Source organism: Corvus brachyrhynchos, unplaced genomic scaffold, assembly GCF_000691975.1.
Source record: "Corvus brachyrhynchos isolate BGI_N302 unplaced genomic scaffold, ASM69197v1 scaffold218, whole genome shotgun sequence".
Taxonomy (NCBI): Eukaryota; Metazoa; Chordata; class Aves; order Passeriformes; family Corvidae; genus Corvus; species Corvus brachyrhynchos.
Window position 1 is genome coordinate 962,559 of NW_008239321.1, and position 18,504 is coordinate 981,062.

Sequence of the window (18,504 nt, forward strand, 5' to 3'; positions counted from 1 at the left end):
GGTTTGAGCCCGTGTGGTCCCGGGCTTTGCCTTTTGCTCGGGCGCTGGAACGAGGCCAGAGAAGGGCAGCAGAGCTGGGGAAGGGGCTGGAGCATAAGGGGCGGCTGAGGGAGCTGGGGGGCTCAGCCTGAAGAGCGGGGGTGATCTTACCGCTCTCTACAACTACTGAAAGGATGTTGTAGCCAGGTGGGGATCAGGCTCTGCTCCCAGGGAACCAGCGACAGGATGAGGGGACAGTCTTAAGCTGCACCAGAGGACATTAGCAAGAGTTTCTTCACTTCAGACACTGGAATGGGCTGCCCAGGGAGGTGGTGGAGTCACTGTCGCTGGAGGTGTTTAAGACTGGACGTGGCACTTGATGTCAAGTCTGGTTGACAAGGTGGTGTTGGGTCATAGGTTGGACTGAATGATCTCAGAGGTCTTTTCCAACCTAATTGATTCCGTGATTTCCTGGTAATGCGATGGCAGTAATGAGCGGTAATGGATGGGGGGGGAAGATGCACCTGGAAGTGCGTGAGGAGGAGCCGAGCCCTGTGCTCTCAGCATTTCACTGCAGTGGAAGAATTGCTGCCGTTGTGTTGGAAACTCGGCTGACACATCAATTAACAGCAACCCGCAGGCAGAGCCTCTCTACATAGATGCTTTGCCAAAGCCTCCACACATGCTTTAGGGGAGTGGACGCTTGATTTCGCTGCTGTCATCCTGACTTCATTGGTCATCCTCACTTATTTGCTCTCTTATCTAAATCGCTCGTTGGATTTTCAGCGTGGGCTGTGTAATAGTTGGTCAAAATCTTAATGAAGTTTCTCAAAACAGCAAAGTGTTACCAGACCTCAGCCCCTGAAAATCCAACTATTCTCAAAGAGAATTGTTTTACAAACCTGCTTATGAATCAAGCCTGGAAGAACTCTTGATAGCAAGGCAGTAGAAATCATGAGCATGTATGTCAACCAGGTTAAAGTTTATTAATAAAGGTACTTCAAACTCTGTGACAAAGTATGCACGTAGGAACTGCATATCTGTCTGGGAGGCTGTTTTCCTGCAGTCATGGATAGATTTGACAGATACTTGCCTTTGACAGAGAGAAAAGCCTTGGAAAGGGAGTGAACCTTGACAAAACACTTCAGCACTGAATGAGTATGTTACTATACAGTCATTTGTTGCCACAACTCAATTTCCTTGTATCTCTTCCCATGCCTTTACAGTTGCTTATTCTTTCTGGAATTTTCTTTTTATTTTTTCATTGATAAATTTAGTACTAGAAATCAGTTCCCCGCATTTCCCTTACCAATATGAGCAGAGTGGGTTTAAAGCCTTTAGAAGACTCTAAAAAGAAGCTTAAAATACTCGTTTTCTTCTAGAGAATATTAACCAAAACAACCATGAAAGTGTGGGGAAGCCTTTAGCTGATACAACTCCTTCTGCACTTAAGCTGTAGAAACATACTTTTAGAAAGTACAATAATTTTAGTATGTATCTTAATATCTCTGAAAATGTTAAAGGTGGTGATAGAAATACTCTCGTGATAGAGATTCTCTGTATAATTTGATATAACTGGGTACCAAGTTGATAAGAACACAAAAGCTAGAGAACCTTAAAGCAAGACGTCAGGTGGTTCAACATATTTTGAAATAAACTTTAAAGCATACTTTGTCTTGTATTCATGCCAAGTGAAAGAGTTTGGTAACACAGACTGGAGATTTAGTAATTAAAAATAACACTTTTTCAAGAGTTAAACTTGTACTGTGGATATCACCCTGTTGATTGTGGTCATGTTCTTGAGATAGCAAATCTGGGGGTTGATATTACCTGTAAATGTAGTGGTTTGAGTCAGTTTTTTGGACACTTCCTGATTCCCTACGGGTGGATGTTCCGACTGAGCTTTGTGCAGAGTAAGTGCATTGTTTGCCTCTGTGCAGATTGTGTGCTGGTGAAACAGTAGATGCTGAGAAACTCTGCTCACAGTGCTCTTCCTTGTCGTTCAAGGTGTGCGAGTCCTCGTGGATGCCAGAGAGAAACTCCATATCCCTTGGGGAGATCCTGCCAACCAGAGCAACGGGGACAAAGTGATGGCTTTCGACACGCGCGCGGTCACCGTGGTGCAGGGCATGGTGGAGACCGGTGTTTTTTTAGACTACCTTCCGGCCATCCGAGCCCTGTGGGCAGACAGTGGCATCCAGCACGCGTATGACAGGCGCAGGGAGTTCCAGCTGGTAAGAGTTGGCCTTCAGTGTTTTTAACTGTCTGTGTGTGATTTGGTTCCTGTGTTGCTTCTCTGTGAAACGCCAACCAAGCCGCTTCCTTACGCATTTTTGCATGGTTGACTTACTCTGTGGTGTTGCACACAGCTGCATTTGGCTACTTCCACCCCTTTTTTTAATAATAATAAAGGAGATTCTGACGTAATTGTCCTCATTTCATATGTGGGAAAGCTGAGGTATTGAGGGCTTTTAAGTTCTGTAACAAAGCTGGTACCTGCACAGTATTTTTACTATATGATTATTACCACCCTTTGTTAACTGGTGCATCAACTTAAAAAACCAAACTAAACGAAAAATAATGGTTTGCAGAAAAGGCAGGCTTAATAGTAATGTGCTTTTAAAAGAAAAGAGATGCATGGGTTAATGAGAAGAATTTAAAAACCACTCCCTTCTCTATTCCAGTTTGAGCAATCTAGCAAACATTCCCTCTGTATACTTCCTGTTTAATCTTGAATGTCTGTGTTAATACTCGTGTAATGAGATTTTTGTTACATTGAAGTTCTCAGCTGAAGATGGAATACACAATTTAATAGTGGGGTAGAGATGGAGTATAGAATTCAGTAGTGGGGTTGGAAAGAAAAAAGAAACCTCTTGATTCTTGAGCTGCATCTCGAACTGTCTGTGACAGCTGAAGTCCCTTTGCGCCATTCCCATGCAAATGCTGCAAAAAGAAACGAAAAATTGGGTTTAAATTTGATTGTTGGTTTATAGACTTGTGTATGGCAGTGGCATTGGGTTTTGTAGGGATGGGGGTTGAGAACCTTAAAATAGATTAAATCTGTTCTTGCAGGTCTCTCAAACATAAGTGGCTTTGTATTTTTATGTCTTAAAAATAACCTTTGTGTTAGTGTGAATCCGAACAATAGCTCGTGATGTCTCCTGTTGAGCTATTATGAGTGGTTGTGTAATCATACCCTGACTTAAAGAGGTTGTGTAAATATTCTATAAATATGTATTGCCCTGATCATGGAATGTCTTCTGGAGATTGCAGAATGGGCAGGTGCTCCAGTGGCCTATCACCTGCCCAGCCCTGGGCTGAGCTCTGTAAATAAGTTCCTAAGGAGACCTGTTGCTCCTTGAGTTTCACCTTCAAGTGATCATAAAAGAGTAATTGCTCTTCTGTAGTCAAGATCCTGGTGCAGATGTGACTTCTAGTGGTGTAATTGCTGTGCTGGAGGGATCTGCTCTAAAATCTGTTCAATAAAACAGTTTTGTCTTCAATTAAACATGTTTAGTGACTTGAGGCTGTGTAGCAAAGGGAAGGGAGCAATTACTGTTCTGTCATCTTGAGGCTCTGGGAAGTGGCTTCTTTACATAACTGAAACGTGCACAGTTTCACTTTGAGTGAGATGTGAATAATTTGTTCTTCTTACAGAAGTCTTACAGAAAAAAACCTGTTGCTTTTTTCTGTGAATCCCTAAATCTGTGTAGTTCTCTGCAAAAATATATGTTTATCGTGTTGTGCTTTAGGCACAACTCAGGAATATTTTTGAAGTGCTCTTAATAGTTGAGTACTGCCATAATAATTTTTGAAAGCAAGGTAATTACTTTATTTATACTTACATTACTTTATTTCCTAAATCCTTTCAAAATCTCAGCTGGACATATTTATGCCAAGTTATAAACACGAAGAAAAAAAAAAAAAGGCAGCTGAATGATGTCATTGTGTTGAGTGCAGGCAGTGTGATCTGTGCTGGCCAAGCATGAAGTCTCAGTTTTATCCCAGTAAGCTTCAGCTTAAGTTCTGCCAGAGCTCCATGTGGGCGGCAGAACAGAGGGAAGCTCCTGGAGCAGTGTGGCTTTTTGCTGTACCTGCTACAGGCTTTGCAGGAGAGCGTTCAGAGAGCTGAGGTCTGTGCTGGGATAAGGAAGGAGGACACAAATGGTTAAGGAGGGGGGAGTGACAGGCGTGTCCCAGTCAGGAGGTAGAGCAGGGGGAAGTTGGGAGAGACACAGACAGTTCAAGCGTGTCAAGTACTGACTCTTGAAGTGAAGGCTCCAGACTAAAGATTTGTAGCACTGTAGAATGGGGAAAAAGAGGAAAATAATGTTCTGCTTCCAGTTTAGCTGCTTGTGGCAAAAAAATGTAATGAAAGGATAGCAGCAATCATTAGATGAGTAGGAGAGAGGGAAAAGTGGTACAAAAATACTGTAAAGTGCTGAGACTGACATGGTAGAGGAGCATTTCTGGACTGTTACCTGCTCTAACTTCTTTTCAGACTTTTGAGTGAGTTTAACTTTTTTAACTGGACCAAGTTTGACACTGCACTGAAAAACACGGCTCATACTAAGAGAGCACAGGCAGAAACACTGGGGAAATGTTGTTTGCCATGGGAAGAGGACACTTTGGGACAGAGGTAGAGGTGAGCAAATGGAAAATGGAGCAGTGATGGGTTAAGGAGTGAAAAATGTCAAAATTTACATATAAATTCTGGAGGAAAGGCAGCAAGAGTGTGTGGTGTAGAAGCCATTTGTAGCTTGGGCAGATAGGAAGTACAGAGAAAAAGGGTTTAAGATTGAAGTTCCTGCAAGAATATGGTTTAAACTTCAATATATATGCACAACATATATGTACATGTGTGATGGATTGTTGAGCTGCTCTTGCTTTTTTTGTTTTTCTTCAGTATCTTTTACTGACATTGCCACAGGTGATGCTGGGAGCCTAAGGAAACAATGTGATCTTTTTATAGCAGCAAAAAAAAAATAACTTGGTTGTATTTTAATGGAATTAGGAATCAGCATTTCCATGTCTAGTTCACTGGAGTGTCCTTCCTCATTTTGTTCGCTCAAGTGGTCATGGGATAGCCAATATGATTTATTTTCCTTGGCCTAAAAATAGGGGCCTTCTGGCCACTAGCAGCAGCATTTATGAAAATTCATTAGGTCATGCTTGTGTAGTGCTTTAAAACTGGAAAGAGCTAATTACAGCTTAGTGCAATATGTGCCACTTCAGTGCTTCCCCCATGGTTAATATTATAATCCCTCATATTTTATTGCAAACCAAACTCATTCAGGTGATTGTTCCACTAGCACGGGTAACTGCAGACTGTCCTGGCTCTGTAGCTGAGGCGGTTCTGTAACTTACACTGCAGATTCTGGTCATCCTCAGGCTTCTTCTCCTTCAGCCACCAGGCTTGTTTCTCCTCTGGCCTCTCAGGTGGCTGACACGGATGAGTTACAGATTTAGTCTGAATCAGCCCAACACCCTCTGACACCTCATTAACATTTCACATTTCCCGTTGCTGCTTGATTTTTACCAGAAATCTCCTGAAATGACTTGGATAAATGCAGCCATTATGGTAATTCTGCAGCATGCACACTGCTTTACCTGGGCATTTCCTAGCTTTTCTGTTTGTGCTGGTGACCTGTTCAGCATGTGGCTGTAAGGGCTCGCTGTTCTCCTGGAGGTTTGCTCTGAGGCACTGGCAGCTGAGCAGTGTTTGGCGCTGTGTAACACTGAGCAAGGCACCTGTGAGTAAGAGCAGCCTTGTACTCCCCTCTCATGTCAGTCATTTCTTGAACTTGCTGTGAGAGCTCTTAACAGAGAAGCTTTTTTTTTTTTTTAATTTTTTGAAGTATTCTCCATGAGTCTTGTCATTCTCTGAGAATGGAAGAGTGTGATGAGAGCTGAGTGGCTCAATTGCATGATAAGCTTTGAATGTGTTCAGGGTTTGTTCATGTTAAAGGTAACTTTTGGGTGGGTTTTGATCTTTGCTACCAGCAGTTGTTAATCTTCAGACAGATACTTTTTGCCCTACTTGCAAGTTATGCTGAATGTTTGGGTGTTTTTAAGCCAGAAAGCTGCAGAGGCAGAGATGACACTTAATTTTTGTCCATATTTGCATAGAACTGCAGACATAGATGATACAGTAAGGATTATAGGATATGGACTCACCTCTGGATCACAACTTTATCTGTGACGTGTTTGCAAGAGCTAGATCAGATTATAGAAGACAGGAAAAGGCGTGTTCTGCTTGAAGTTACACTGATAGCTTTGCTGCAGCTTCCATGTAGCATTTTTCTGTTGCAGATGAGTTTTTTTGTCAAGTATTGTTCAGTTTACTGGGAGATTGTATTGTATTTTTTCTTACTCAGCTTGAGCTTTTCAGGGCTCTGCCTGAATAGTCGTGGGGCTGTTGTACATGCAAGAACATTAATTTCTACTGAAATGATGAGTCCTCAAATGGACACTGGAGAGTATTAGGAAAGTTTAATGTTCTTTCAAGTGCACAGGCAACACATCTTGAAATGTGCCTGATTATAGAGTAGGATCCTGCAGAGGTCAGTTGTGTGTGAAGCCAGGCTAGGCTGCCAGATGTTGAGGTGTTCCCCTTTTGGAGGGTGGATGCCCATCTTACGGTACAGTTGTGAGGTCAGTGCACAAAGTCCCTCTGAAGTCACAAGTGTAGAATCTGGAAAAAGAGTTGAAGTGTCTGTGCTGTGTTTGTGGCAGTGACTTCCAGAAGCTTTTCAGCAGCTTCTGTAGTGTGTTGATTTTCTTCCCAGTGTTCATCTCTTTAACCTCCCCACGCCCCTAGTTGGAAAGTAGGCATGGCTTTTCCCTTGGGTCTCCTCTTGGATCTGGGATTGGGTGTTCATTTGTCCCACTCTGCTTGAAGGGTGCAGGAGATGATTCTATTGGGACAGGACTGAGTGCATAAACTGTTGGGAGAAGGTTTCTGAGACTGACAAGGAGGATCTTCATTACAGGCATGAGATCCAGTCAGCCAACATTTCTTTAAACATTGGCTATTTGGGCACTTAATCACATAGTTCAGAGTTAGTTTATTGAAATACAGGGTTGTAATTACAGTGAATATTGCTTAAATATCTGTGTGGAAACCCAAAAAGCTGCTGCTTTATTATATATGATGAAATATGAACAGTTTTTTCTCTTCTTTCCTCAATCAATACTCTGCCAAACATCAGATCACAGGATGGCCTGTGTACAGTGAGCATGACTCCTTAAAGCCCTTGGAAAGCCTTTGGAAAGGGCTACTTGCTCTCTCTTGGTGTTAGTGTGAAAAGGATTGATCAAAGATTGTTGCTATAACTATGGAAAGAAAAGTGCTTTACAAATTTATACTTTAAAATGAGTCATGCAAATCCTCAAAGGAGACTTGGATTTTTTGAAGATTCACTGTTTTTCCTGCCCCAGTGACAAGGTAATGCTGGCTTTGAGTTGGTATTAATAAGATTCCATATAGGGATTAACTCTAGAGTCCAGCAGTAGCAGGTTGAGTGTCCTTAGTTGAGGTTTGTGGCCAAAAACCCTTCAGTGTGTGCCAGTGCTTTGGTAGTGGGGATTGACTGTAATATTTCAGTTGAGCTGAATGATCTTCAGGTGAACTGTTATACTAATTTAACACAAAGTGCCATTTTTTATAATTTTCCAAATTGGGAGTAGGATTTCTGTTTCAGCCTCTGAGAGCCAAAATGCTGTTTCTGGGACTGCCTTATTCCCTTTCTACCACTCTTCCTTTCCTGCCCGGTGACTTTTCTTGTTAGCAGCAAAAAACTGAAGTGTTTGGAGAGTGGCCTGGGTCTTGTATTGCCAGTTGATGCTGATCTGGTTTTCCTGGAGAACATCTTTGCCATATTTTCTTCAGAACATTGCTATATTTCTTTTGTTGTATTCTAATTTTTTGTTACTATGAAGCACAAATGTAATTCTGGAATTGAGAGGTAAAAACAGGAGCTGTCTTGATGTGCCAGACTGAAGCAGGATGAGTTGTCTTCCAACCAGGAATGCTTTTGGAGTCCTGTATGCTACACTTGGCTTGTACAAGCCTTTATTTTCTGCATGGTTTCAGTGCAGTCTCTGAGGATGGAGTTCTTAATTAAAACTCAATCCAGATATTGAATAACCTGGTCTAGTGGAAGGGGTCCCTTCCCATGGCAGGGGGTTGGAGCAAGGGGATCTTTGAGGTCCCTTCCAACCCAAACCATTCTGGGATTCTGTGATCTGGTTATGGGGAACCACTGCTTTTAAAATGCACACTTGCACAATGCAGTGTGGGAGCAGAGGGATGTGTTCTTACACATATTCTGTCTCCAACAAGCTGTGCTGTGTTGATAGGCATGTGCCTTAGTTTCCTAAACATTTTGTTGCAGAAGAGTAGAAGGTGACCTACTTCTTGAAAAAAAAATGGATTTCTATAACCAAGCCGTGATTAAATAAGTACAAAACACAAGTGCCCTTCTGAATATGAATATTCACATACTGAGTGTATAAAGCTCTTAGCAAGTTGTTTTAAATCTGTGCAAATGTGTTAGAGGAGCTTTTGCTGCTTCTGCTGTGCACTGTAATGTGAGCCCTTGGTACAGACATTCATTCCGAGCTCATTTCTGTGCTCGCTGCTCACCTGCAAGGTGTTACATGTTGGTACCTGTAGAGCTGTCTCGTTACAGCCTTTGGAATTTAAACAGCAATGCCTGCACTGTTCTCTGTCCACTTAGAAACGACTTCCTAAACACAAACCCAACACAGTCCCAGGACTTGTAGCAAATCTGCATGCTGACAAAACATGTGGTATGAAGGCAGTGTCATCTTCCATGTCTGTGTTTTGCACCTGAGGCAAAGAATAGAGAGGAATCTTTTTTGTGTGTAAATATGGGATCCTTCAGGACTAAGGTGCCATGCCAGGGGCAGTGTTGATTTGTGCTAATTTGAGTTTATTGTAACGCGGCTTCAGCCTTAGGGGCTGGTGAAGTCTGCTCTCACCAAGCACGTATTACACTTAGGGTTTTATTGAGTGACTGAGCTCTTTATTGTCCCAAACTTCAGTTAATGGTGAATGCTTTTATATCTTCTGGGTTCAGGCCACACCTCTTACGCAGAACTAGCAAAGGGGGAGGAAACATCAGCTTGTGGAAGCTGAGGAAGTTGCTTAAGAAAATGTGAGAAGACCCAAGTGGAGCTGACCTGACTACGTAAGAAAAGCAATAGAATAACTGTACTAGTGGGAAAGCAAGATAATCTCCATGCCAGCATTGTGTCTGCTGGCACTTTTCTTTGCTAAGTATCAGAATTATCAAATTTTGTTGAGAAGTTACAGAATAACAAGCTGTAAACTCACAGTGCTGATGGAGGCCCCCTGATACCAAGTGGTCTCTTGAAAATGGTACCAAGTGGTAGTCTGGAAAATGAACCCTTTATTTATATCTTAAAGGTGAATAAATGGGTCATAGAACACAAAATTAGTTAACTTGGCAGCCTCAAACTGTAAACAAAATGTACATCATGCCAATAGAAATCTAAATAATCCTGGAGACGTAACACTTACATTTTATCCCAGAGTTGCCTGATGGGTTGAATTTAAATAGTAATAAAATGTTTAAGACTACATCAGCAACTAAAGAAGGTCCTAATTACTTCCAGTATCTTCTCTGCTTGCATGTCTGCATTAACAAGAAACATCAGGTAATACAGCTGGAAAAGTTGAGGAATTCTAAATACAGAAAACACCCTGAATTATCATCACAATAACTGACAACTTCAACTATTTCAGAAAAGAAAATTTTTGAACAGTAATAGGGAGTGAGCTGCCTTTTACAGCACTCAGTTCGCTGTACCATGTTGCACGCCTCTCCATCGTAGTCGTTCCTGCCTTAAATTTATTTTCCTTCAGTGTCTCCTCAGTAAATAAGTGAAATATCATGCTCCTCTTCAGAGAGTTAACCAAGGAACTGAAAAGACCCCAAATTCTTTTTATGGATCAGGGGTACAGGAATGTGTAATCCCACGTGAGTTTCTGTTTCTTTTTTCCATTTAAAGATGCTGGGGAAATTATTTTAAACAAAATGCTGGGATCTCTGCAGCCAGCCTGGGAGTACTTCTCTCTTTGGGCACATGATGGTATTTTATCACCCACTGGTGACCAAATCAAGAGGATGAAGAATTTCCAGGGGTGGAAACAGTGCACTGGTATCATCTGTATTTCAAAATATCTACACAAAATTGTGTGAAAAAAAATGTAATGCAGAGTGATTACTAAAATTTTACACATGGGTGGTATTGGGACCTTTAACTGGTTTCAGCAGCAGTTATATAGTTTCTCTAGTAATTAATTTATATTTCTTTCTAGTTTTAGTTAGTTTGCAGTATGAAATTTTACAGGTGACATGCAATGTTTGTGGCCTCTTGCTGCTGTTTAGGGAGTCTTGTGTACTTTACTTTTACTTTGAGCTCTTTTAGACACAATTTTTAGTAATTTTTAAAAACACCAATATTCAGCTAATGATACTGGTAGATCTTGTTCACAAGACCCAGTAAATTACTGCAGGATCTTGTCAGATAGCTAAGAAAAAGAGCTGGTTTATGAGTGCATCTCTGGCTGCAAACAGAAATACTAGAACTTAATTGAAATGGATTCTTCTAATTGAGACAGAGGAAGGAACTAAAAAGCATTTGGTCATCTGGATTTCTCATGAGGCTGAAATAGGAACCAAATGTACTTTAAAACTGAATCCTAGAGAAATGCATTGGGATCCAGTTCAGGGCTCTGATTTTGAAATGTTGTGATTTAGTGCAGAGTTTACGCAATAATGGACTTTCAAGCATCTTCAAGTTCAGTATGGCCAGTTTTAGTACTGATACATTTCCACGTGCCAAATATTTATCATGTTTTTGGGAGCCTTTGCTGGTCTTGTACAACTTGGAAGCAAGGAAAGCTCTAAGTGATGGATGGCAGATTTGCAGACTCACCACTGCTCCAGTGTTAGATTAAATGCAGTTGGAGTTGCAAACACATGAAGTCATGGAGCCAGTGGGTCAGTGCTCTGAAAGAAGAGCAAATGTTTACAGTCTGGTTCCAGTCTGTTTTGTGTGCAAAACATCTGAGGTCTGTAGAGATGCTGCCCAGAGTGTAAATAGTAACTGGGAGGTGGCAGTTTCTCCTTGGTCAGTGCATGTTTTCATAGGATTTCTAGGTCTTTGTGTTCTGGGACTTGAAAGATTGGTTTCATCAATGGAAGTTTAAAATCTTCTGCAAAGTATTGGTGTCTTTCTTCAAGTAAACTTTCTGGAAGGGGAGTTTGGATTGTAAAATACTTAAGGAGTAAAAAGACCTTTGAAGAAACAAAGTGTACCTGATCCCGGCTTTCATGGATTAATTTCTGTTCAGGTTTTGGCAAACAGAAGCCGTTTGGTTGGATGCTCTGGGTATCTGGTGTGTCCCATGTGCCAGTTCATGTGCTCCTCAACCTGGCTCTGATCTCCAGAAGGGGCTGCAATAGCCTTGAGTTTGTTTCCTATTTGAAAGCACTGGTAATTCTGAGGAAAATAATAGAATCACAGAATGGTTTGGGATTAAAGCTCATCTTGTTCCAACCTCCCTGCCATGGGCAGGGACACCTTCCACTATCCCAGGGTGCTCCAAGCCCCATCCAACCTGGCCTTGGACACTGCCAGGGATGGGGTAGCCACAGCTTCTCTGGGTAACCTGTGCCAGGACCTCACAGAGAAGAATTTCTTCACTCTAGGATAAATGCTGTGCACATCGAGGATTTTTGATTGTTGGAAGGAGTCTCAGCTGCTTCTAGAATATGTCCCATCCTGGTTTCCAAGCAGTCTTTCAGAATTAGAAATATGATAACAGAGTGCCTGGTGTGGAAGAAATTGTAGTTTTGTAGGCTTTAGTGGAATGCTGTTTCCTGCCTAAAAGCTGTAGTGAATTTGCGTATTTTTAAGGAAGTCTTATTAAGAATCTGGCAATTAAATTCCACCAGGAGAGGGGAAGGATACCTAACTAAGAAAAATGAAATGGATTTCTTCCCTCTTAGGAAAGTAATTGAAAACTGGAACAGTTTGCTCTGTGGTATACTAGTATGTGTATTAACTTCTTTTTAGAGTTTAATAATGTTTTAATTAATTTAATTGGAGTGGCATGGTATCTGTGAAACTGTGGAAATGCTCTTCTGGTGGGAGACAAATCTGAGTGTGAGTTGTGTGAGTCTGGCACTTTGAAGGGAGAGCACTGCTGAACTGGGTGCAGGAAGCAGCAGCAGCTGATGTTGGAGCCTTGTTTGGAGTATTTCGTTCCAGGTTGGCTTGGTGACATCCTTCTGTCACTTTCAGGGTATGGCAGGTGTCCCCAGCTTGCTGGTGCTGCCGGGGCGTCAGGTTGGCGTGCTCTGTCTCCCTCCATTTGTTATCCACATTTTGAGAATTATGGATTGATTGGATTACACGGTAAATACGGGATAATAGATTAAAGGAGTATTATTGGGTTAAACCCCTTCTTAACCCCCTTCACCTTTCTTTGTTAATACCGTTATGCAAGGTAAAAATGTCAGTCATGAAATAAACTTGGTGTGATTCCTCCCTTGGTGCTTTTGGAATTGAGTGCCCTCCAGCCAAAGTGATGGAGCTGTTCCAAACACAAATTCTGCGCTGCCACCAAAAGGTTTTACAAAAGATGGCTTCTGTGAGTCAGGATGTGAACCTTTCCTTTTTTTAGGACAGATACTCAGTTTGTGTAACCAAACATGAGGCAGGTTTCACTTCTACCCCACGTGACGCAGTTCTGATGGCTCTGAAAAAAGGCAAACACAGCTTGAGCCGCACGCAGCGAGCGCTGAAAAGGGGAAATAGGTCTGTGCTCTCAGAGCTGGGCTGAGCTGTGACGCATTTGTGATGTGTATTGATGAGGAACACATTATTTTTACTCCTGTATCAGCAACTGTGTCTGAACTCTACGTTCTTGCAAAGAAACAGGAATTAATCCCAATGTGCTGCATTTTATCTCTGGAAATGGGCAGATCAGGTTTAAATGACTATTCAAATGGCTGAGCTGGAGAGAAGGAAGCTGGGAGATGTCCGATGTTTGGTCTTGACACAGACTATCTCTGCTTCAGCCCTTTTAAGGCTGGTCCATTCATGCTTCCACAGGCAGCCGTGCCATTTTCCAGCAGTTTGCCCTTTGGTTTTGGGGAGTTTGGGATTAGTTTCACACGGAGCAGTTTGCTGCTCTGCACGTGGCCACAATAATGCTCGTGTGGGCATAAATGGGGACTGCTGTGCTTTGGTGGGAGCGCCAGTTTGTCCTGGTTTTAGCATAACTTTGGCCTTAATTAACACTTAGGGAAAGGAAACCTCTTGCAGGGAAATGTGTTTTGTGTTAGTGCACACTCAAATATTTTGACCCAGATTTGCAGTTTGGGAAGTAAATATGCTACTGCTTACCTGGACATTTTCCCCCAAATACCTTCAGCACCCTTATTAAAAATTAGTTATTTTATATGCTTATTGTAAACTTCCAAAATGCTGCTAATACTGCTTGAAGAGTGTTTCATCAAGTATTAGAGCATGGAGTGGCAATTCAGAAATAAATAAGTTTCCCCTCACCTTAAGGAGATGCCAATCAAGTTGCTGGATTGCTGCTGTAAAATAGGGAAAGTATATTTTTAAAGTTTAGTTCCTTGAGTAAACAAGTTATAGGTACGAGTGTGGGGAAGTTTTGCTATAGTCTGTTGACTGGAGCATGTTTGAAAGAGGAATCCTCTTCAGAAAGTGCTGGGAGGAGTGACTGGGAAGAGAAATTGTAGAAACATGAAAGCTGTGAAGGAACCAAGATTTGTTTTATTTACCTCCAAATCTGAGACCAGTAGAAGAGACCAAACCAGTTGAATGTCTCAACATGAGACTTGGTTAAACCTGCTGGTCTAACAGTCAAGACAGTTGTGGATATGAGCTCATTAATGTAATTAGGATATGCATTCATGGCATAAATAGATCACCTGGATCATCTCCCTCCTTTGTGTAATGCTGTGGATATTCTCTGTTTGGGTGGAGGAGGTTGTGCCCTCTAATCTCCCTCCCATTGGGAATCTGCATTGATTTATTTGAAACGTTTCTCCATTCATTATCTCTCTGTTTATTACTGTCATTTCAGAAGACATCTGCTAAAACTTCAGTGGCAGCAGAATTGATTTGCAGTCAGTCTTCTTTTGAATCAGCTTAGGGTGGGGTGGCAAGAAAATAAAGGCTGTTAGAGATTCTTTCCTTTGCCAAAATCCTCAGATATGGATTTTCCTGGATTAAGCCTCTAACAGAAAAACATCCTGTACATAATGAAGTGTGTGCTATAAGCATTACTAGGGTGCTGTAAAATGCAGAATGATCAGACCCTGCTTATTTCTCCATCATCTCCCTTTAAGCTGATTCTCCAGTGTTATGGATGGTTTGGTTTGCATATTCAGGTATGTACACACCAGCCTAAAAACACTGCAGTTACCTGTTCCTGTTCTAAACTAGGCTTGTAAGAAAGCTTATTTTTGGTGGTTTTGTTTCTTGTGTTGTTGTGGGTTTTTAATTAAATAAAATAGGAAATATTTGTTTCTCTTTTTCAAGCAATTCAAGTAAGGTCAGGAAGAGAAAATGTTTGGTAGCTCTTAAAGTTCTAATATAGAGCTACTAAGTTATATCTCCTATTTTCTTAAAATATCTGATTTATTATTTCAGATACTTAATAAGCCTTGTCAGTTCAGTATGTTCCACTGAACTTGCAGCCAAACCTAGACGATTTGATAAATTGTTTCTTTCTTTAAACCTTGTGATGACTAAATCTTTATTTGATGCATTTTCTCTATGTCTTTTTTCTTTTTTAAGCAATTGCTAGTGGAAAAAATGCAGTGTCCCTGATCCCCTTGAAGAGCTAAAAAGCCATTTGGCTATGCTAAGGTTTCAACAAATCATATTTAGATTGCTGACATTGTTTTCATGGAAACCAAATAAATTGGTGCTTCCTGGGTTTAAAAGATGTGTTCATCTGGTGTGTATTTCATGTAGTCTTTTTTTTTTTTCTTCCCTCCCCCAAAAATATTTTTGTGGTTACTTTGCTTTAGGCAGCAACTAGACAGTGATCTTTGTGCTGTGTTTTGTTTATAAAAGATACCTGCTTTGGTTTGCTGCTGATGACCACACCAGCAGGTGTTGGCCTACAACTAAGTGACCAACTGTGCTGTAGCCATGTCTTTGTAGAAAGAATGAATTACAAAACTGGAGATATTTCATTTAACGAGTAGTTAAATGCAAAGTTACAGGGGAAGCTGTTGTGGTAACGTCAGGCACCTTGATAGGAGTAAGATTTCGGTGTTTTCTTGTACATTCATGATGAAGTGACTTGGCTCTCTCAGAGAGGATCACAAGGCTCCAGGAGACACACAGGCTGGTTTGACTCAAACCTTTCTGAAAATGGAATAGTTGACAGTTATGAATAAAGTTACTTAACAGTCAACTTCCTGTGGTTTACATGCATTTCTGAATCAGGAGGAGGCTGAAGGGCCACAGCTGAGATGTGTATATTCCATCTGAACAAAAAAGGGCATCTTTCTCAAGCATTCAAAAGGGACTGCTTAAAAATCAGATATCCTGGTATGATTTAATAAAGTTTAAAACAGCCAAAGCACACTCCTGTAACACCAGAAGGTATTTGAAGCTGATGTGTAGGTTGTTGTTTCTGCTGTATTGGGGTGTGCTCAAGAAGTTTGCTTTATTGCAGTACCTCAGTATTAATATGAGATGTATGCCCAAGCCTGTGTCGGATTTTGTCTCTGGTATTGGCATCTTTGGGCTGTACTGCAAGTGCAGGAGAGGGAAGTGAGCAGGGATGAGTTGGGCTCCATGGGGTGGTTGTTTCCTGCAGTGTCATTGCTGACCTTCAGAGATCTTCATTTCCAAATTGCTCAATTGTAAAAATTACTTCAGAGGGTTCATCTGCATTTAAAAAAGAAGGTTCACCTGACTAGTTCAAGACTATCACATAGAACCATGGAATGGTTTGGAGGGACACCTGCCTCTATTCCAGGTTGCTCCAAACCCTGTCCAACCTGGCCTTGAACATTTCCAGGGATGCACCATCCACAACTCCGGGCAACCAGTGCCAGTGCCACAGAATCCTCAAAATAAAGACTCTCTTCCTAATAACCAATCTAAACCTGCTTTCTGTCAGTGTGAAGCCATTCCCCATTGTCCTGGCACTTCAGACCCTTATAAATAGTTTTTTCATCTTTCCTGTATGCTCCCTTCAGGTACTGAAGGCCACAGTTAGGTCACCCCAAAGTATTCCCTTTTCCAGGCTGAGCAATCTCAATTCCCTCAGCCTTTCCTCATAGGAGAGGTGCTCCATATCTGTAATCAACTTGGTGGCCTCCTCTGGACTCTGGACTCCCTCCAACAAGGTCCTTCCTGTGCTGTATTTTTAGCTAATGCTTAAATTCCGTCCTATGTGGTCACAGAACATGGGTGTGAAGACAGCAAGAGTGTAATGGAGAACTGTGGGGTTTTTCATGGGGGCAGATTCTTCAGTTTCTCATTTCTGTCTAGATTTTGCCCTTGGTGTGGCTCCTTTGTGGCGTGACACCACAGATTGATCGCTGAACAGCCACGTGGCAGGGCTGGCCATGGTGAGCTGCACTGGAGTTAGTGGGACAGAGTGGGGAAACCCAGTTTCTTTTTTCTAGTCATCTTGGGTAAACCAGAGGGTTTACAGTTTGTCAGAAGGGAAATTTTAGATGGCAGCTGTTGAATACAGCTATTTAAACATGGTCACTGTCATGGATTTACTGAGTGGGATCTGGTTCTCCCATCTACCAAGAAAAAGCAGCCTGACACAGAAGCTGTCTTTGGAGCTGTTGTTGTACAGGGATGTGGTTTCTAACTGATTTTTAAAAATAGGTGGCATTGAGGCTTTCCTTGATTGTTGTGTGCTGAATTTTTCAGTGTGTTTCTCTTCATTATTGTATAAAATACCCTTTGGAAAGGAATTAAAGCTTGGCTGCTTTGTCATGCTACCTCTTTGAAGCTTGTTTAAATGGGTCAAAACTCTCTGGTTCTCCAGTAGCGCATTCTGATAATGATCTGTTCAGGGAGGCAGTTTGCTGTTCAAGAGTGTCTGTAGTTAGCAAAGCTCAGCCTGCTGATAGCAACATGTGCAGGGCAGATAGAAAATTACCTCTGGTCAGGGCCCTGGGCTGTGGCTGTGTGATATGGACGGGTGGCTGGAGTGGGATGGAAGAAGAGATGATGGGTTTGAAGCTGTTCTAGGTGTTTAATTGGTATGCAGATTGGTAAAAAACAGTGAATGAACGACTTCTATCCTTGCTTACAGAGTTGAGTCATGTCGACAGCCCTTGCTGTCTGAACAGATTTTTATGAGGGGAGAACCCAAGCAGCTGAGCCAGTGGTGTGGATGAGGGAGGCTGGAATGTCTCAGCTTTATGAGCTGTGTTATGCTGTAACTGATGGATTTTATAGTTCAATCTCTTGAGTTTCAGCATGACCACCTTGATGTTTCTCTGCCATTGACTCTGATAGGTGACAGCCCAGGAAGTGGCATTGGCATCTCAGTGTTCCCTGGCAGTGGCTTTGCTGTTGCATGCGTGGCTCTGGAGTGTTGCTGTCGCTGCAGGCCTGTGTATTTTGCATTTGTGATTTCAGGAAATCCCCTCTTTTGGAAAGCTGCTTGTGGGGATGTTTTGTGACCTTTCCAGGCTGTGGTTTACTTGTCTGCTCCAAGATCCATTGGAGTAGCAGCAAATCCTGGGACTTAAAGGAGAGGTAGTAACTTACACATTAACTGCAGAGTTAATGCTTCTTTAGGGAGTAAGTATTGCTGTAAGTCGTATAAAGAAGCTGTCTAAGATTAAAATGCAAGTTTATATGCACACACACAAATACTTAGAGCCTCTGAGGCCCAGGTATTCTAAAATAAATACCTGCACTTACTGAGTCTGAAATCTGGCTGATTGGTATGTAGCCAGCCCTGTGGGGAACGGAAGGTTGCCAGTTCCTATTGGCACCTAAAAAAGAAATTAAATCTGATCTTAAATTTTATTTTGCCTTAATATTCGGCTACAGACAGTGGTTTTAGCACTTGGAAGGCCTGAATTCTGATTCTCTTGCTCCTTCTTGGGAAGCTTGATGGATTTGTGCATCAGGGTTTATTTCCTGTGAAACAGGGATGCTCTTCCCTGTACACCTTCCTTAGAGGATTGAGGCTAGAACGGATGCTGGAAAAGATACAATACTGCTGTCATTGCAAGCAGTTGCTGCTGTGTGCCACTAAAATGGTGTTCTGCTGCAGTTTGTCACCCCAGAGAAAATCAGGACAGCTGAGCCAAACAGGAGGTAAAATAAGGTAGTAGAGGTGGGTTGGACTCTCTCCTTGCAGGTGTGTCGAGCATGAGGCATGTTCCAACCAGAGCCCCAGTCTTGCCTCATTAAACGTTGATGTTCAAATTG

At 41.9% G+C, this 18,504-nt stretch overlaps 1 protein-coding gene across 1 annotated transcript in view; it reads left to right on the forward strand.

Moving 5' to 3' along the window:
* Positions 1-18,504, forward strand: part of GNA13 (G protein subunit alpha 13) — a 30,367-nt gene that overhangs the window by 1,247 nt on the left and 10,616 nt on the right. Inside the window, exon 3 of the mRNA XM_008638665.2 lies at positions 1,987-2,213. Coding sequence (XP_008636887.2) covers positions 1,987-2,213 — 227 coding nt within the window. The remainder of the gene's footprint in view (positions 1-1,986; positions 2,214-18,504) is intronic.